The 21106-nt window shown below is 44.4% G+C and overlaps 2 protein-coding genes across 2 annotated transcripts in view; both read right to left on the reverse strand.

The window, feature by feature from the left end:
- The window catches only part of LOC144738423 (uncharacterized), a 176377-nt gene that overhangs the window by 75249 nt on the left and 80022 nt on the right, over nt 1–21106 (reverse strand). The window lies entirely within an intron of this gene.
- Nucleotides 1–21106, reverse strand: part of LOC144738388 (uncharacterized) — an 85045-nt gene that overhangs the window by 18552 nt on the left and 45387 nt on the right. The window contains exon 8 of the mRNA XM_078621425.1: nt 18777–20577. Coding sequence (XP_078477551.1) covers nt 18777–20577 — 1801 coding nt within the window. The remainder of the gene's footprint in view (nt 1–18776; nt 20578–21106) is intronic.

Genomic DNA, 21106 nt, shown 5'->3' on the forward strand with positions numbered 1-21106 from the left:
CCCCTCCTCGTTCCATCTCTCCTCGAGGCACGATTTGCCCCAGCTCTCTTGCGAGCCCTGTCGCAACGCTGCGTCGCAAGCCGAGTTGCGAGACTGAGCACGACTCGACCCAGACTGCTCTCAGGCTGCCACTTTAACGATGTCTCGTCGTCCCATCTCTTCTCGAGGCACGACTGCCACAGCTCCCTTGCGTGCCCCGTCGCAACGCTGAGCTCGACTCGGACTGACTGTGTTGTGTGCTGTGCCTAACTCAAAACGTGACTCCCCTCTCCTCTCTCCGCGTCTCTTGCGAGAGAAAACAAACAACAAAACAGATGTCTTTGGAATGTCAGGCACCGATTCCCCCCTGTGACCTTTTTGCTCCCTCCTTGCTTGCCCTGCGTGGGTCATTCTGAGGTCAGACACCGCTGGAAGACAAAGGTGGTCGAGGAGATGTATGCGATACATTTATGTGGTCCTGTGTGTTACATTTATTCTTGAATCTTAATTTTAGAACTTTCGTGACTGCAGGAATTATTATTTGTTTCTTTCGGTTAAGTCACGTCTAAAGATAAAATAATAAATTAAATTAAATAATACGACGTTTCGATTGCAACACAAGCAATCATCATCAGGTATAATGAAATAGCGACATAAAATCTAACCAGAAAACTATAGACAGACATATTAGCAGACAGATATCACCAAGATACATAGCGAGAGCAACACAGGTAACAGAGAGGGGTGATCGTCTCTGTGTGGTGGCCTTAAATAGACAGAGGGGGGGGCGGAGGCAGAGAGAGGGAGGAGGGTTAGAGAAAAAATTAGCATATCAATGAGTGGTCAACAGACGTGGTGCTGCGAATGCGATGGCACGGCAAGCAAGCCTGAAAATCAGGAGAAGGACACACTAAAATTAAATAACCTAGTAAAATATCGAAATGTAATGTAATACAACACAGAGGGTCGGTCAACACACAATTAACGCATAGCCTGGTTGATTACGTATTTCAAAGATTGCTAAGTTAGAATTTAAGTGTGAACAATCTAAAGAGAGGACACAGGCAGAGAAAACAAGTCGCCAGAGATAGAAAAAAGATAAGCTTAAAACTTCCCCGTAGAAGTGTTACCTGTGTTGCTCTCGCTATGTATCTTGGTGATATCTGTCTGCTAATATGTCTGTCTATAGTTTTCTGGTTAGATTTTATGTCGCTATTTCATTATACCTGATGATGATTGCTTGTGTTGCAATCGAAACGTCGTATTCTATTATTTAATTTAATTTATTATTTTATCTTTAGACGTGACTTAACCGAAAGAAACAAATAATAATTCCTGCAGTCACGAAAGTTCTAAAATTAAGATTGAACCACTTCTACGGGGAAGTTTTAAGCTTATCTTTTTTCTCTCTCTCTGGCGACTTGTTTTCTCTGCCTGTGTCCTCTCTTTAGATTGTTCACACTTAAATTCTAACTTAGCAATCTTTGAAATACGTAATCAACCAGGCTATGCGTTAATTGTGTGTTGACCGACCCTCTGTGTTGTATTACATTACATTTCGATATTTTACTAGGTTATTTAATTTTAGTGTGTCCTTCTCCTGATTTTCAGGCTTGCTTGCCGTGCCATCGCATTCGCAGCACCACGTCTGTTGACCACTCATTGATATGCTAATTTTTTCTCTAACCCTCCTCCCTCTCTCTGCCTCCGCCCCCCCCTCTGTCTATTTAAGGCCACCACACAGAGACGATCACCCCTCTCTGTTACCTGTGTTGCTCTCGCTATGTATCTTGGTGATATCTGTCTGCTAATATGTCTGTCTATAGTTTTCTGGTTAGATTTTATGTCGCTATTTCATTATACCTGATGATGATTGCTTGTGTTGCAATCGAAACGTCGTATTCTATTATTTAATTTAATTTATTATTTTATCTTTAGACGTGACTTAACCGAAAGAAACAAATAATAATTTATTCTTGAATTATATTTTATGAGTTCCTTCGGTCTTAGTATCGTGGTTATCATTCGTCTATGTTTAATGAATATTCGTAATGGTCCTCGTCACATTATTATTTTGGGGCTTCGCCAAGTTTAGTTCTCCAGAGATTGGTGTTTATTCTGAGTTATATTTTAATGTCCTGAGGTTAAATGTAACTATGTTTCCACTTAAGCTTTCTGGAATTCGTACTCTTTAGTTTTTCGGAAGGTCGTGTAGATAGGAAACATATAATTCTAAATAATATGTATGCGGTGAATACGAGTAATATAAGATAATTACTAATAAAAAAAACCTATGGTTTGTTGGTTAATTCTCTTTGTTAAGTTTCTACTTTTTGGTTAGGAAAACGTTAAGAAAACGCGAGTGGCAACCGTTATTTACTCTGCACCTTATCTGTACCTCTCCAGATGTCTTGGGAGGTTAGTACATACATCTTTTTGTCCATCTGGATGTCTATGACCTCTTTGTGACCGACTTCTTACCAGTTTAATGGCCGTTTCACAGATTCCTGGTGTGCTTGTAGTGGGTTGTTTTCATTATTTAATTAAAAAAGTATATATAGATATAAAAAAATATATATATATTTTTTCTTATGTATTCTTAATATTAATAACGGAAAACAGGGCATAGATACAACAGGCTGCAGCTGCTTGTGGGAGCTGGCACTCAGTGTAGAATAACTTTGAGCGATACTTCTTCTGTCAGCATCGAGCTCGTACTCGGGTGACCCATTACTATACGGCAAGCCTCTTCATTCTTGGTTGATTGCAGAGTCCCACCCCAGAGCTTGCTGCTTGCAGTAAGTCAACTCTGCGTTGATTTCGTAGACTCGTGGCTTCTGCTGGTGCAGCTCGTTGACGATGTGCCAGTCACGGGGGCAGGTTCCCCGGAGCCTGCCGATCGCAGCTGCTCGTGGGAGCTGGAACTCACGCTCAAAACTTGTAAATTCTATTTGCACACCTCTTGAACAACTGTGAAAGCTTAGTACAATACAACTTATCGCAATCCTTGACTTTGCAAGCAACTCAAAACATCAGGATAAATGTATAATAAAACTCTCAGCAATACTCTTGTTGTATGTGTCGGGTTATGAAATTTTGATGAAAATAATAAAAATTAATAATTTTCCGAAAAATGCGCAAATCGCATTAATTATGTTAATGTGTATTAATATGCATAAATTATGATGGTGTGAGTAATTGTATGCATAAATTATGATAATCACGGAGATAATCGTAGTAATTTATGCGGATGCTTGCGATTATGTTAATGTGTGCAGTTATGATAATTAGGCTCAGCTTCGTTTATCCAGAGTAATCAATCAGGATAACACGATTATCATCGATTTAACGTTTACCGATTATCCTAGTGTGTTATGATATTTTAGGTCTCCATTTTCATATCTCATCACAGGATACAGTTATCAAGAATAAGATAGTTATGCATGGACTTGGAATGAACACTCGATACGCTTCTGTGATAACAATTTTATTCTAACAAGCACGTGACATTCTATCATGCAGGTCAAACATGCGTCAATAATTCCTGAGCAAGATTATGCAATTAACGAACATGGATAACTAAAAATACTTTTTCATTTGCGAGACTATGCATTTAACTAAATTGAATAACCAAACTCTTATGCATTTGCGATATTATGCATTCGACTAATATGAATAACTAAAATTCTTATGCAATTACGAGATTATGCATTTGACTAAAATGAATGAATAAACACTTATGCATTTGCGAGACTATGCATTTGACTAAAATGAATGAATAAACACTTAAGCATTTGCGAGACTATGCATTTAACTAAATTGAATAACTCAAAACTCTTATGCATTTGCGAGACTATGCATTTGACTAAAATGAATGAATAAACACTTATGCATTTGCGAGACTATGCATTTAACTAAATTGAATAACTCAAAACGCTTATGCATTTGCGAGACTATGCATTAACTAATATGAATGAATACCACTTATGCATTGGCGACATGAGGCTTTTAATGAACTGAATGACTAAAAACCCTCCTAACAATTGTAACCTCTACCTTTCCACCAGGCATCTCATTAGTTCGTTTTGGTATCGATCACAATCGGCGACTGGCCGAGTTTGAAACCAAGCATGACACACTTCATTTTGCGGTAATAAAAAGCACTTAATGTATCCCAGAGGCGAAAATATATGTCATAATTATTCTTCGATGCTTCGGCCCGGCCGTGTAGAAATTCTTTAAAGGTAAATCATGTCAGTATTTAATTAACAATGATGGGTCGCGATTCTGGTGCCTGTAGTCTGGTTATCAATTGGAGTAAGGATAGATACTGTTTGCTTACTCTTCATGGCTAAGTTGGTAATTGTTTATCTAACATGGTTCGTCAATGTTGTTTCCTTTGTTAAGAATATTATTATATATTTCGTGGCCTGGTTTTGTATTTATAAAAGGGTTTTTTTAACAAAAGGATGTCCTCCTGACCCCCCCCCCCCCCGTCTGCAATTCCCCCCTCCCTTGTTCCTCTTGTGTGAATTCGGGGAGTTTTTATGACCTTGATTGCTCTCTTTCATGCCCTCTTTCCTTTGAAATGAGGTATGCGCGCATCTGTGGAAGTGTGGGGGCGTGTCCGTTCTCACGTTGCCCCGTGTCTAAAAAAAACGATATTTAATATGTTGGCAGAATAATTCTAAAAACAAATAATATTTTAAAAAAAATAAAAAGGGGGCATATACACAACAGTCCGCCCTTTTGAAAATTATCAGGGGTCGATTTGGCCACTGGCGAATTTTCAAACAAAGTAATGCCCCTTTTTTGTCATGAATCCAATCAGCCGCCCTTACTCTCGGCGGTTATTTCTTACGATGCGCGTGCATGTATTACAATCTTAACCTGGTTACATTTGAAATAAGCAAAGAAGAGTAAAGAAAAAAAGAAAAAGGTACATTCTACTGGTTATGTTTCGTATGGGTTTGCGGTTACTGTGGCTTCTGTCAGTTGACATGCCCCCCCTTTTCCTCGTTTTTTTAGGCCTTGATTCCTCCTTTGTTCCTGGGCTCGAACGGTATGTGCTTTGTGCCTGCGACTAGTCTTTTAAGCTTGGCATTCATCTTGGATACGTGGTATGCTAGGGTTAGGATAGCCATGGCTAGAATGATCATTCCAGTTGCTCCGGTGATTCCCAGTCCCATCTGTTGATTCCGCTGGTGTCCGGGTTCATCGGTTGCCCAGGTGAGGTCAGTTACGTTAATTTCTGAATCGCTGATGGCTAGTCTCACGGTGTGGAATTCTTTACTGTTTAATAGGTTCGACAGGGCGTTGCTTATTTCAAACTTGTGGCTCCTGAATATGTTTACTGTTTCTACATCTGCTTGATGTAGGCCTTTGTCCAGATTATATAGTACTTTATCCCCTATGTGTACGAATGTTCCTTTCGGTACCGTGACTAGCACGACAGGGCTTGGTATCGGAACTTTCATGGTAACGGAATGTCGATCGGTGGAAATGGTTGCTGTATCCAGAGGCGTGCTGACTAGCCACTGGGCATCAGCTATCATGGCCACTGTTTCGGTTCTTTCTTTAGGTTTACTTAGTTTGAACTTGCAGGTCTCTCTGAGGCTTTGGGTCGCCAGGCCGCACATTATTTCAGCTGTATTGATTAGGAAGGGTTTGCCTGGACAGAGCCAATGGACGTCTTTCATTATTTGGCACATGGTTAGGTCGGGTACTAGGTATTTAAGGGGGCTTTCTTCTTGGTAGGCTATTACGGAGGGTGTCTCCATTTTGGAGTAAATGTCATTTCTCCATGTACCCACGTTTAATACTGTTCGTAATCGGTATACCTGTTCGGGTTTGACTAGTGGCAAGTTTAACAGGAACGCCAGTTGTCTGGTTTGGGGGTTCACATATATAGGTGTGGCTGTACCCATGTTAAATGCAATTTGTACTTGTGTTGGACTGATTCTTTCTAGGGAGGCTGTTTGTAGCACGTTTTGTATCAGCGTTGGAGTTACCAGATACGAGGGAATTTGACCTTGGATTAGATCACGGATGCTTCCGCTGATGCTACGCAACAAGTCTTGGATTACCCATTGGATTGGTTGTCGAAGATTTTCGTCGTCATATAGGTCTCGGAGTGTACGCCCCAGTTCTTGGATGGTTAAGTTCAACATGGCTGAATGTAGGTTGACCAGAACTATGGTGTCTCTAAGGGTGGAACCCATTTCGATTAAGTTTTTTTCTTGGTGACAGATTTGTCGGCAGATTTGCAGCATATCGAGTTGTAGGTTTTCGATGCCTTGCGTGAGGTGTCCAATTGTCACGGCGTTGGATATAGATACTCCTAATGTGATTAAGGAGCTAAAGCCGGACAGGAATCCGAAGGCCACTCCCAGGCCGATCGATCTCTTGGTCCGTGTGGTGTTGAACGTGGCGGGGGGAAGTATCATGGTTCTCTGTAATTGCTCCAGGATCGTTCTGATATTCAGTTCGCTGTATTTTAGGAAGCCATGGTACCAAACTCGGGTTTCTGCGGTGGCCGAGGATGGTAACTTCCCGAAATGTCTCTCTACTGCCATGGCAGGGTCTAATGTAACATAGACTTGTTGGGTTACTGTTTTCGTTTCAGTTACTAGGAAACCGGAAGAATCTCTCAGCATCACCCCGGATTCTGGTCCTGGCTTGAGTAGGTCTTGGCTGCCTTCTAGCTTGGTGATGCACGTTAGCAGGAGCGTGAGTAGGAGGGCTGCCATTTCCTGGAAAACATTTATACGTTGTTTTAATGTGATATCCCCACTCCTTAGTTTCTTCCCCTTTTTTTTTGTACCGTTACATTTACTTCCCTGGTTCCATCTGCACAGGGTACAACTTGATTTGGTTGATGTGTACCCACTTGTATTGCTGCTCCCTCCCTGTCTTTGTAATTTTTAATTGGTACACGACTGGGGATATTTTGTCAACAATCTCATATGGTCCTGTCCAGGAAGGGAGGAATTTCCTGCATTTTTGTTTTCTTTTCTCGTAATTGAGGTACAACACCTGATCTCCTAGCTGATATTCTGCATGGCTAGCTTTTTGGTCGTAGTATGCTTTGCTCCCTTGAGCCTCGGCTTGCAATTTGTCTCTGACCATCGCGAACGTGTTCTGTAGGTGGCTGTTCAATCCGGTTATGTATTCCGTCGGTGTCATTGCCGTCGTGGCCTCGTCCTCCGCTGGAACGTATAGCAGGTGTACTGGAAGGGTCATCTGTCTTCCGGTCATGATCTCGAAGGGTGTCCTGCCTGTTGCCCGGTTGGGGGTGGCTCTAATGGCCATCAATACTAGGGGTAGTTTTGTGTCCCAGTCGCGTCCGGTAGTGGACACGTATTTTTTTAGGAGGCTCACAATGGTCCTGTTGGCTCTTTCCACCTGTCCTGAGGATTGTGGGTGGTATGCGACATGTAGTTGTCTTTTTACTCCCAATGTCTTCCACACTTCTGCAATTACATCGGCAGTGAAGTGGCTTCCTTTGTCGGAATGGATGGTTGACGGTAGGCCCCATCTACTGAATATCTGGTTGACCAGTAGGGTAGCTGTCGTCTCCGCGGTGTTGTTGGGGGCTGGTAAGCACTCCACCCACTTGGAAAAGGCACAGGTTACAGTCAGCATGTATTTGTTTCCTTTGGTTGATCTGTTGACAGGTCCTATCCAGTCAATTTGTAGGTTAGACCAAGGGAAGTCTGTTCCCCTTTTCTGTAGGGGTGCTCGGTGTTGTGAGTTCGTTGGCTGGTATTTGCAACACACGAGGCAGTTGGACACATGCTTGTGTACGTCTTCACCCATTCAGGGCCAGTAGGCCACCTGTCGCAACATCTGTCCTGTGTTCATCTCGCACCGATGTCCGCTACATGGTTCATCGTGGGCGTGTTGGAGCATTGTGTACCGATATTGCGAAGGAACTACCCATCTGGTGTTTCCGTCTTTATCGTTTGTGTATACCAGTAGCCCTTTCCGCATTGAAAATCTTCTGACTTGGTTATGCATGGTCTCGAGTTCCTTGTTGTTGTCCAGGTTGTCTGTCGTGATTGGTTTTCCTGTCGGATCCTGGATATGGTCGGCTAGTGTCTTTATTGTTTCGTCCTCTTGTTGCATCCTGATCAGGTCTTCTGGAGGTTGTGTATTGCTCAAGTGAGCTCTGGTCCCGGTTTCTGCTGAGTTCTTTCCGCTTCTTGTGACCAACCCTATAACGACAGAGTCCGAGTTCGTCGCCTCTTCTAGTCTGTTAGGTTTGGGTTGGTCTTCTAGCTTCCATGGGGTGCCTTCCAGGCTTCCTAGTTTTGCTAGGGCGTCTGCTCTGTCGTTCCCCGCCTTCTCCTGTCCTGGTATCTTGGAGTGCCCTTTTACTTTCCTCCAAAATATCTTCATGTCGTTCTGCTGGATCATAGTGTCTATGGCCTCGAACAGTTTCCGATGGTGGATCGGTCTATTCCTATGGTTCTTCATGCCATTTCTCCTCCATATGGGTAGGTGGTTTAGGAAGCTGTATTGTACGTAGTCAGAATCGGTGCACACCACCATGGTCTGTATCTTGTTATCGGCTGCCATTTGGAGGGCAATGTGTACCCCAGCCAGTTCTGCATACTGGTTTGACTTCGGTCCCAGCTGGAACCCCTCTTGGATACCTGTGAGTGGTCCGGATTCCCACATGATTCCTGCTCCAGCGTGGAGCTTGTTTTCTTTCATTTTGGCACATCCATCGATGTACACCCTTGGTATGTTGGCAGATGTTTCTTTGTCAAAGGGGAGGTGCTGGCTGTCCTCGGGAGGTATCCCTACGTCATGTGCTCCTACTGTCTCTAGGGTGCAATCATGTAGATCGGCAAGTCCTTGGGCTACTGGGCTTTTCTTATTTTTCGCGTATTTTACTGTGATTGGTAAACCTTGGAGGGTCAGTGCCCAATTGGCTATTCGGCTGCTGGTCACGCGCCCCTCCCGAATCTTCTTGCTGTTGAGATACGCCAAGGATTCATGATTTGTTTCCAAGATGATCTTTTCCCCATTCAACAAGTTCCGAAAATGTTGTATAGCCCAGATGTTTCCGAATATTGCCTTCTCACATTCGGAAAACTTTGTCTCTACTCCCCGGAGTGCTTTACTGGCATAGGCAATAATTTGTCTCTCTGCCTCTGGTCTCTGGTACAGTACTGAGCTGATACTGTGGTCTGAGTAGGCAGTCTCGAGGTAGTATTCCTTTCCTTTCTCGGGATAGGCTAGGCAGGATGCTCTTGTGATCTGTTGTTTCAATTCTTTTTCTGCAGCTTCCTGTTCTGGTCCCCACTCCCATGGCTCGTCCTTTTGTAGTAGTTTGACTAAGGGTCGAGTGATCCCTGCATAGTCGTCCACGAACTGTCGGAGGTAGTTGCAGATTCCCAAGAAACTCCGGAGGGTCGTGACTGTGTTGGGCGACTTGAGTGCGAGGAGGGCTTCAATTCTGTTGGTTTGGGGTAGCAATCCCTCAGTGCCAATCTGAAATCCAAGATAGTCAACCCTTTTCCGTGCCCACTGCCCTTTTTGTATCGAGATTTTTGCTCCTGCTTCTTTTAATTGTTCAAGGGTATGTTGGAGGCTCTTGAGATGTTCTTGCCATGAGGAGTCCTTGACTAGTATGTCGTCGACGTAGACGATGGTGCCTCGCTCTTTTGCGTCGCCCATCGCCTTGTGTAGGAATATGTTGAAGTCTGCAGGTGAGTTCGAGTATCCGAACGGGCAGCGATTCCAAGTATACTGTATTCCGTCGAAGGTGAAGGCCAACTTGTATTGATCGGTTTCTTTTACTGGCATGGTCCAGAAGCCATTTGCTAGGTCCATTGTGGTGAGTACCTTTGCGCCTTTTATTTGGTTGAAACCGTGGTCGATTTCTGCCATTGGCCATCGAGATAGGGGAACTGTTTTATTGAGTTGCCGGTAGTCGATGGTGAGTCTCCATTTTCCCGTGGGTTTTAGTACTGGCCAAATGGGCGAGTTGTAGGTCGAGTTGCATTCCCGGATTATGTTCTTTTTGAGTAGGTTCTCCAGGGTATCTTGGATCGATTCATAGGCGGCCAGTGGAATCTTGTATTGTTTCACGTATACCGCTGGTGCTCCCTCTAGTGTGGGAATGGATACCACATGTAGGTCGGTTTTGCCACAATCATAGGAGTCTTCGGGGAACAAGGAGTTGTATTTTTGGAGCAGTTGTCGTAGCTCGTCTCGTTGAGTGTCGTTCTCTAGGGCGTCTGCAGCTTCAATTTGTTGTTCTATTTGTTCTTCTATTGTGAGGACTCTTTTCTCTTGGTTTGGATCTAGGGCCTTCATGGTTTCGGGCGGTTCAGTTTGGTGTTTTCCTTGCGTTAGTGGTGGTTGGATCACCGTTGCTTCACTCGAAGGGAATGAGCTCTTGCCCTTGGGCTCTCCCTTTGTTTCCTGTTCACCCGTATGGCCACTAGTGGGCTGTCGATACTCTCTGGAGTGATGGTCCTTCGGAAAAACCGGCCGTAGGTTGGCTTCCTCAAGGTTCTTTCCCCGTCCGTTGGTTATCAGTTGAGTGGTACGTATTTCAGCCGAAATTCTGTTTTTGTCTTTGATTGTCGGTGGTAGGTCGTTGAGTTCTTGTGCTAGCACTTGGGTTCCCGTGGGGCTTCGTTCTTCTTCTTCGTCCTCTGGATCTCTATGCCATTCCGGTATTGATTGTGCCCAGATTTGTCGGGACCCAAGGTTCACAATGGGTTTTAGCCGATTCAGTAGTTCGATCCCGATAATCAGCTCTTTTCCTGGGTATTGTACGACATATAGTGGATGGTTCATGTTTATCCCGTTGAACGTGAGCTTCATCATGACTTTGCCCAAAGGTCGCATGTGGGTCCCTTCGCAACCTGAGTAGGTCAGTTTACTTGGCATCATCTGTAGTGCTTCATTTTTCCGCTGGAGGGCAGTCTGGAGTTCACCAAATAGGTGATCGGAAATCATTGATATTTCTGCTCCGGTATCACACAGGCCCTGGCTGGTCAGAGTGTCTTGCAGTCTTACTTCCAGGTGGACTCGTCCGCCCGGTCCTACAGGAATTAGTTCTCCCAGATGGTGGCCTCTACCCTCGGGTATCACCTCAGTGACTGCTTCGGGGTTTCTTGAGCTTCCGATGTTCGCTTGGGCTATCTTTGCGTTGGGTGCGTCCTTTTCCTGCATGTGTTCTGTTGATGTCCTTGCCTTTGCTGTTTGCATGGGAGTCTTCCTGTTCTCTAGGGGTTCCCTTTCCATCCGGATGTGGTGAGCATATCGATTCCAGTTGGTTGGTGGTGGTCTATGCTCTATGGCTAGTGGAGACGGCAGTGGGAGGCGGTATGGTAATTGGTTTGGTGGGCGTCGGCCTCCCCGGGGTGTGGGCGGTCCATCGTTCGCTCTCCACCCCCCGTGGTTGTTCCAGGATTCGCTTATGTCGGCATTCCCTGATGGTGGTTGTCGCGGGTGCCAGCTTACTCTTGCCTCGTCCCTAGATCCATTGTTCAGTGGTTGGCCGGTGGGTGTTGGTCCTTGTTGGTTTGGCGCCCTCTCTTGGGGTTTTCCATGTTCGTCCCGTGTGATGCTGCTGTTGTTTTCAGGGGGTTCGCTTCCTTCTAGGTCGAGGCGTTTTTCATCCTTGGTGACGATATGTGTTTTGACTATGTTGGTTGTCCTCCGGCCGTTCACCCAGGCCGTGTGGGCCTTGCTTTCTATCTGGCGTAGGGAGGCCGTTTCGGGGTCTAACATCATTCCTACTATTCTCATGATTTCTGGTCTCAGTGATTGGAAGAACATCACTTTTAATATTTTCCTTTCTTCCTGGGCGTTGTCTACATCGCCTGCGTAATATGCTCTCTTGAGTCGGAGGAGATAATCTCGTGGGTCTTCGTCTGCACGTTGCGTCATTAGTTTTGCCGCGTTCAACCCTTCAGATAGAGTGGAATATTCCCCAAATCTTTTAATTACTGCCTGGCTTAATTGTTTGAAATCGTTCTTGACTCTGTGTGGCAAGGAAGCTACCCATGGTCTGGCATGTTCATGTAAGCTTCTTGACAATAAGCATGCTTTTTCCTCTGACTTACCCAGACCCCGGATCTTAGCCTCCTGTCTTACAATAGCGATGTGAATGTGTATATCTCGATTCTTGTTCTGTGGATCAAAATAGGGAATCCTCACGAGCGCTTTGTCCATTAGCTTGAGGGTTTTACTGTTGAAAGAGTGTTGGTCATCATCGGTGGCGTCGGTTTCCGAGGAGTGCTCACTCGAGTCGTCTCTGCTATCACTGCTATCGCGTTTCCTTTGTCTGTGTCGTGGTTTCGCTTTATCTGACGAGTCGTGTCTGTCTCTTGGCTTGTTCCTGTGTTTCTTATGTTGGTCTCGTGACCCGTGTCTCTGTGTTGGCGTGCGTGGTCTTCTTGATTCATGCCTGTGTGGTGAGCGTTTTTGAGCTCGGCCTTCACGCCGTCCACCATGGGTGTGGTGTCTGTTCGGCGAGGCGCTTATATTCCGATGTCCTAGCCTGGTATTTGATTTATGTTGGTGTCGTGCGTCGTGACTGTCGTAATCACTGTGGCTGTCATCTGTGGTGCGGGTCGGTTTTTTTTTGTGGGTTTTGCGTGGCATGTGTCTCTCTGGTGAGCTGTCTGCACTATCTGGTTGGTCATGCTTGCGTTGTGCGCGTCCCTCTTGCGAGTGATCCCTGTTGGTGGTTCTACGTCGGTCGTGTGTGCGCGTCGCGTGTGTTTCTGGCGAGCTGTCTGCACTACCCGGTTGGTCATATTTGCGCAGTGTGCGTCTTTGTGGTGAGTGATCTCTGTGGTTGGTTCTACGTCGGTCGTGTGTACGCGTCGCGTGTGTTTCTGGCGAGCTGTCTGCACTACCCGGTTGGTCATATTTGCGCAGTGTGCGTCTTTGTGGTGAGTGATCTCTGTGGTTGGTTCTACGTCGGTCGTGTGTACGCGTCGCGTGTGTTTCTGGTGAGCTGTCTGCACTACCCTGTTGGTCATATTTGCGCAGTGTGCGTCTTTGTGGTGAGTGATCCCTGTCTTCGTGTTGCTCGTGTTCCTTTTTTTCTGTTTTTATTTGTACTGCATATCCTGCCAATTTTTTATTTATTTTTCCTTTCCCTCCAGCTTCGGGGTCGTCAGTCTCAATTTGTTTTGTCTGTGTCTCTCCCTCCCTTCTCTCGAATTGTGAGGGGTATTCTTTGTGACGGATATTTTGATCGATACCCATACATTTTGTGTGATCTGTCCCAGGATTGCACCCCCGTGGGTCGAAGTGCGACAGGCTGGTGATCCCGCTTGTGTGCTGTGTGTCAACATTTGTGGTTTTTGCCAATGTCTCTAGGTAGTGTGCCTGCTCATCCAGGAGGGCTTGGAGGTGTTCTACCTCGTTGTGCACGCTCCGTCTTTCAATTTCTTCCCTTTCATATCTTTCCTCATTCCAGGCTCTTTCTCGGTCTGTTTGTCGGAGGAGATACGAGTCTAATCTTGCTATTTCCGCAATTTTCACATCATGTTCACTTTTGGCACATTTTATCAAATCCTTCAGAAGTATTGCCCGGTGTATCTTAATGTCGTCGATACAGCTCCCTTCCCATACGTCTCTATGCCTATCCTGCTCTGTGGCAGTCCGGCCTGTGCGTTGCAGCACAATTTCCCGATAATCTTCCTCTAGTGAGTCCATCGTCCCTCGGGAGGGCTGATCCCGTTATTGGGGTCACTCATTTGGGTGCCAGTCTTAGGACCTTGTGAGTCGGATTCCGTTAACGTGGATTCGAGAATTTATCTTAGCCTTAACATTTCTCGTGTGGCGTCAGCTGCCCTGACATTCCTTTTCAGAGTACTTATAAAACAATTGTATCAGAAAATGTAGTCAGTTTGACTCGAGGTATTCTGTTATTTTCTGATTCAGAGTGCGTATCTCTAACACAATTGGTCACAGGATGCAATCGGTTTGATGCGATATTATCTTAATTCCACTGTCTCTGTTTCAACCTGCTATTCTGGGTTTAAACCTTAGAGGGCGTTTTTTTTTGTTTTACGCCCGTTTACAATCACCATGCAATGGTCGATCCCGATATTCTGGTTAACACGTAGTGGTTCATTCCATCATCAATGCAAAACACTGTCTGTGAGAGATCCTGGACGACGCCACCCCCATTTTGTTGTATGTGTCGGGTTATGAAATTTTGATGAAAATAATAAAAATTAATAATTTTCCAAAAAATGCGCAAATCGCATTAATTATGTTAATGTGTGTATTAATATGCATAAATTATGATGGTGTGAGTAATTGTATGCATAAATTATGATAATCACGGAGATAATCGTAGTAATTTATGCGGATGCTTGCGATTATGTTAATGTGTGCAGTTATGATAATTAGGCTCAGCTTCGTTTATCCAGAGTTATCAATCAGGATAACACGATTATCATCGATTTAACGTTTACCGATTATCCTAGTGTGTGTTATGATATTTTAGGTCTCCATTTTCATATCTCATCACAGGATACAGTTATCAAGAATAAGATAGTTTTGCGTGGACTTGGAATGAACACTCGATACGCTTCTGTGAAAACAATTTTATTCTAACAAGCACGTGACATTCTATCATGCAGGTCAAACATGCGTCAATAATTCCTGAGCAAGATCATGCAATTAACGAACATGGATAACTAAAAATACTTCTTCATTTGGGAGACTATGCATTTAACTAAATTGAATAACCAAACTCTTATGCATTTGCGATATTATGCATTCGACTAATATGAATAACTAAAATTCTTATGCAATTACGAGATTATGCATTTGACTAAAATGAATGAATAAACACTTATGCATTTGCGAGACTATGCATTTGACTAAAATGAATGAATAAACACTTATGCATTTGCGAGACTATGCATTTAACTAAATTGAATAACTCAAAACTCTTATGCATTTGCGATATTATGCATTCGACTAATATGAATAACTAAAATTCTTATGCAATTACGAGATTATGCATTTGACTAAAATGAATGAATAAACACTTATGCATTTGCGAGACTATGCATTTGACTAAAATGAATGAATAAACACTTATGCATTTGCGAGACTATGCATTTAACTAAATTGAATAACTCAAAACTCTTATGCATTTGCGAGACTATGCATTTGACTAAAATGAATGAATAAACACTTATGCATTTGCGAGACTATGCATTTAACTAAATTGAATAACTCAAAACTCTTATGCATTTGCGAGACTATGCATTAACTAATATGAATGAATAACACTTATGCATTGGCGACATGAGGCTTTTAACGAACTGAATGACTAAAAACCCTCCTAACAATTGTAACCTCTACCTTTCCACCAGGCATCTCATTAGTTCGTTTTGGTATCGATAACAATCGGCGACTGGCCGAGTTTGAAACCAAGCATGACACACTTCATTTTGCGGTAATAAAAAGCACTTATTGTATCCCAGAGGCGAAAATATATGTCAATAGATTCGTCGGCAAGTATAAAATCATTTTAACGGATTGTTTGATCTAATGGTGGGTGAGGGCGTGTGTGTGTGGCGAGCGGATCTGGCTCTGTTTTAATTAATTCTTCGGCGAGATTCTCTGACAAAGAAAACTGGTTTGACAAGATTTTCTCTCTTTGTGCACGGTCGATTCGTAATGAGGATTTCGGGAGGTTGAGTTTGCCTCGACGAGTCTATTGATCGCCTATGTGATGAGCGGAATGAGGGAAAGGCACGGAAAACAACCTCACTCTTATAACCGACGGACTCTTAATCACTCGATGGGCCACGATTCCTCATGGCCAGCTAATGGTTCATGTGGTTGATAGTCAGTCTTCTGATAATTGACCAGGGTTGATACGATGGTAAGGGTGAACTAGATAGGATAGTCTCACAGGTGAGTGGGGCGTCGATGCGTGCGTGTGTGTGGGTCTATTGGTGGGGGAAGTTGTGGGTACGAACGACTTTCGAAGAAGGGCCCTCTTTGTCGCGGTTGCGGTGATTGGCTGCTGCAGACTCCGCCCTCGGCTGACCCCGTACGATGATTGACGGCGCGGCCGCGCTCGTTTGCGTGGTCAGGCAATGCACCTCGGCGTGGCGACACGGCAAGGGAGCTGGGCTCGTACACTCGTGTGCGGCAGGCGATGCACCTCGGCATGGTGGCACGGCAAGGGAGCTGGGCTCGTACACTCGTGTGCGGCAGGCGATGCACCTCGGCGTGGTGACACGGCAAGGGAGCTGGGCTCGTACACTCGTGTGCGGCAGGCGATGCACCTCGGCGTGGTGGCACGGCAAGGGAGCTGGGCTCGTACACTCGTGTGCGGCAGGCGAGCACCTCGGCGTGGTGACACGGCAAGGGGGTTGAGTCTCGTGTACTCGTTTGGGTCAGGCGATGCGCCTCGGCACCCCGCGAACCTCGTCCTTCTGGATGACGAAAAGCTTCTTCGTTGGCGGCGACGAGAAGAGTTGGAGCCGAAGCCCTGGAGATCTGTGATGGGGCCAGAGGCCCTGACTATGTGTTGAATGGATTTTCCTTCGGCTAATATTGAGAAAATCCACTCAGTTTCCCGAGTTGTTCAAAGTCTGTCATGAAACCTTCCTGTGGGTGGGACCATCTGCATCCGTGTGTGTGTGTGTCGTGTGCGTGTCCGTCCGTGTGTTTCGCGTGCGTGTTTGTCCGTGTGTTTATTAGCTTTGAAGACACAGCTGTGTGTCGTTCTGGAAGGGGGGGGGTGGGGGCCTCGTGACGGCGCCAACGAAGTTATCCATTAGCCAGACCGATGATTCGCGTCGAGTTATATATATATAAAAGAAATATTCGAATCCATGTTTTTGTTACTGAATAATATTTGTCGCGAAAACCTACGCGTTAAGCGAGCTTAATAATTCCCTCCCTTGCTCGGGATCATATCTTTTGTCTCACACAGCTTAAGTTGTTTTGGTTTGGAAGTTGAAATGCGACTTATTTCCATTATGCCCCAGTTATGCCGAAACCGTGTTCCTGATGTTTCATCGTGACCCGATCTCTCATGGAAATGTTATTTCCCCGCGTGTGCAATTTTTGCTGTCCGTGTTGTGGGAAGACAAAGACGGTTGTTTCCACGGTGGAAGCACCCGGCGCATGTGCTTATTTATTTATTTCCGAGAGCGTGTTAATTTCCTTTGAGCCATTGCCCGGGAGTTTTATTGGTGTAATTTCCTCGCTTTTGTGCCTGCGTGTGGAGATCCTCTCGGAAAGACAAAGACGGTCGTGTTGCTCGCTTCCCATGGGGTGTTGCGTTTGGCTAATCCCGAGAGCCTTCTCCGCCCTTGATTCCTCTTTCACTTTAATTCCGTACTTATTATTTGACTTCTTGTGATTATTTAATCTGATATCCCGGCTAGGGATCTTTGTTTTGGAGCGAAATAGATGTCATAATTATTCTTCGATGCTTTGGCCCGGCCGTGTAGAAATTCTTTAAAGGTAAATCATGTCAGTATTTAATTAACAATGATGGGTCGCGATTCAGGTGCCTGTAGTCTGGTTATCAATTGGAGTAAGGATAGATACTGTTTGCTTACTCTTCATGGCTAAGTTGGTAATTGTTTATCTAACATGGTTCGTCAATGTTGTTTCCTTTGTTAAGAATATTATTATATATTTCGTGGCCTGGTTTTGTATTTATCAAAGGGTTTTTTTTAACAAAAGGATGTCCTCCTGACCTCCCCCCGTCTGCAATTCCCCCCTCCCTTGTTCCTCTTGTGTGAATTCGGGGAGTTTTTATGACCTTGATTGCTCTCTGTCATGCCCTCTTTCCTTTGAAATGAGGTATGCGCGCATCTGTGGAAGTGTGGGGGCGTGTCCGTTCTCACGTTGCCCCGTGTCTAAAAAAAACGATATTTAATATGTTGGCAGAATAATTCTAAAAACAAATAATATTTAAAAAAAAATAAAAAGGGGGCATATACACAAGACTCTGTCAGTCCATGCCGAACTTAGCACCGAGCATCACCTCGCCCCTCTTCTCTGCGAGACACAACACCCATTGTTGATCTCGAGGCCATGCCCCGGAGTCTGCCCGTCGCAGTACTCTCTGTCGCTTGTAGTCTTCTGTAACTTGCAGTAGTCTCAATGTATGGGTCGTGCCTCTGTTTTTACGTGAAATTCTCTCCCCTCAAATCGCTGTGTGGTTAGTCATAGGACACAATATATGCATTGTCTTTGAAACTGATTGGTCCACACCAGAGACGGCTTTCTTTCGAGCCTAGTATCAAACGGTGATAATCCAGAGGACACCAAAAGGCGTGCTCTTCGACTGTTTGTGATGAGATAATACAAAACTCCGAGTTGCTGAGGCGATTAAGCAAGCACTATATAAATGCTAATATTATTATAACATAGTGAATGCTTGGGAGCTTACTGGCTATCGCTCCTAGTTAGAGATCTACCCAACCCACGGGGCCGCAAATACTGACTGCTCTTACTCTGCAGGTTGAACCTAGGAATGGAGTGTTCAACTTCAAGTTCTTTTCCTTAAAGGCCTGTGACAAATGTGAATCTATTGGAGCTTCATTGTCTCAATCTTACACATTTACAGGTTCTCCATTTGACTTTGTATTGTCTAAGAAGTCCACCCACACCTCCACTTCCACAAACTGCTGGGAGTTGCCTCGCTCTGCCTCACAGTCAGAATTCTCCTCCTGCTTCACGTTGCCTCCATTGATGTGAAGGTCCGATTTTGGAGTTGAATGTTCATCTTCACATTTTACCTTCACTTCTTCGCTCTTCACTGTCACTTCTTCGCTCTTCACCGTCGCCTCTTCAAATGTCACCTTGATACATTTCATTGTGTCCAAGCTGGAATTTACTTCTTGTTCTTTTTTCAGGAGGGATGGGCTCATTGCAGCACTTTGACTTTCACAAGTCGATTTCAGACTACACTCCTTGGGGGTCTTCTGATGCCTGTGTGTTCTCTGGTGTCTATGAAGCTGTTGTGACTGTGCAAACGCCTTCCCGCACAGAGTGCACTTGAAGGCTTTCTCTCCTGTGTGTGTTCTCTGGTGTATTTGAAGATAAGATGAACTTGAAAATGCCTTCCCACACACAGTGCACTTGAAGGGTGTCTCTACTGTGTGTGTTCTCCGGTGTTTTTTAAGATAAAATGAACTTGACAATGCCTTCCCACACACAGTACACTTGAAGTCTTTCTCTCCTGTGTGTGTTCTCTGGTGATTTTTAAGAGCAGATAAATCTGAAAATGCCTTCCCACACACACTACACCTGAAGGGTTTCTCTCCAGTGTGTGTTCTCTGGTGTATTTTAAGATAAAATGAACTTGAAAATGCCTTCCCACACACAGTGCACTTGAAGGGTTTCTCTCCTGTGTGTGTTCTCTGGTGTTTTTTAAGAGAAGATGAACTTGAAAATGCCTTCCCACACACACGACAATTGAAGGGTTTCTCTCCTGTGTGTGTTCTCTGGTGTATCTTAAGATTAAATGAACTTGAAAATGCCTTCCCACACACAGTGCACTTGAAGGGTTTCTCTCCTGTGTGCATTCTCTGGTGAATTTTAAGACTAGATGACTGTGAAAATGCCATCTCACACACACTGCACTTGAAGGGTTTATCTCCTGTGTGTGTTCTCTGGTGCTTTTTAAGATATGATGATTGTGAAAATGCCATCTCACACACACTGCACTTGAAGGGTTTATCTCCTGTGTGTGCTCTCTGGTGTTCTTTAAGATAAGATGAACTTGAAAATGCCTTCCCACACACAGTGCACTTGAAGGGTTTCTCACCTGTGTGAGTTCTCTGGTGTATTTTAAGACAAGATGAACTTGACAATGCCTTCCCACACACAGTGCACTTGAAGGGGTTCTCTCCTGTGTGTGTTCTCTGGTGTTTTTTAAGATAAGATGAACTTGAAAATGCCTTCCCACACACAATGCACTTGAAGGCTTTCTTTCCTGTGTGTGTTCTCTGGTGTTGTTTAAGAAAAGATGAATCTGAAAATGCCTTCCCACACACACTACACGTGAAGGGTTTCTCTCCTGTGTGTGTTCTCTGGTGTATTTTAAGATACAATGAACGTGAAAATGCCTTCCCACACACAGTGCACTTGAAGGGTTTCTTACCTGTGTGAGTTCTCTGGTGTATTTTAAGACAAGATGAACTTGACAATGCCTTCCCACACACAGTGCACTTGAAGGGGTTCTCTCCTGTGTGTGTTCTCTGGTGTTTTTTAAGATAAGATGAACTTGAAAATGCCTTCCCACACACAATGCACTTGAAGGCTTTCTTTCCTGTGTGTGTTCTCTGGTGTTCTTTAAGATAAAATGAACTTGAAAATGCATTCTGACACACAGTGCACTTGAAGGGTTTCTCTCCTGTGTGTGTTCTCTGGTGTATTTTAAGATAAGATGAATCTTTAAATGCCTTCCCACACACAGTGCACTTGAAGGCTTTCTCTCCCGTTGGAGATCTCTGGTCCTGTGTAAAATTTCCAGTACAATCCATGCTGTTTGCATACTGGTCCCATTGTTGTCTTTTTATACCGAGCCGCGAGTGCCTTTGCTCCATCAGACCAATTCTGCAGAGGAAGCATCAGAAGAAGCATCAGCTGCAGACAGAAAAAAATGTCCACACCATCTTCATGAGTATCGAGGCAAAGAGGAATGAATATATACACAGTCACACATGACTTACACGTCTATATTTATCCATATATTCAAGATTATCCCCAATTCATCACACGGGCTGTTAAGGCACACAAAGAGAGGGCAAAAGGTTATAAATATGCCTGGAAGCCCTAGTATCTTCAAAATAAATGTTAACCCAAAACACCAAGCACACAATTTCGGCTGCCTGGTTGCAAAAGTAGTATTTATAAAAGCAAAATTCAGCTCATATAGTAAAGGCTTTTGGGAATAATGCTATTTGTATTATGCAGAAATGCAAAAATAAATGTTCAATCGCAACTTTAGAGGTGTGAAGCCAGGCTCAGATTTGCTTGAATGCTTGGATGAACAGATCTAACTTCAGCAGCATGTGCTGTTAATTTCCTGTTTCCATTCTTCCAAAAAATTCCAGAGGGAAACTAAAATAAACTATTGCTTTGA

Source organism: Lampetra planeri, chromosome 82 (genome assembly GCF_965212315.1).
Source record: "Lampetra planeri chromosome 82, kcLamPlan1.2.h2, whole genome shotgun sequence".
Classification (NCBI taxonomy): Eukaryota; Metazoa; Chordata; class Hyperoartia; order Petromyzontiformes; family Petromyzontidae; genus Lampetra; species Lampetra planeri.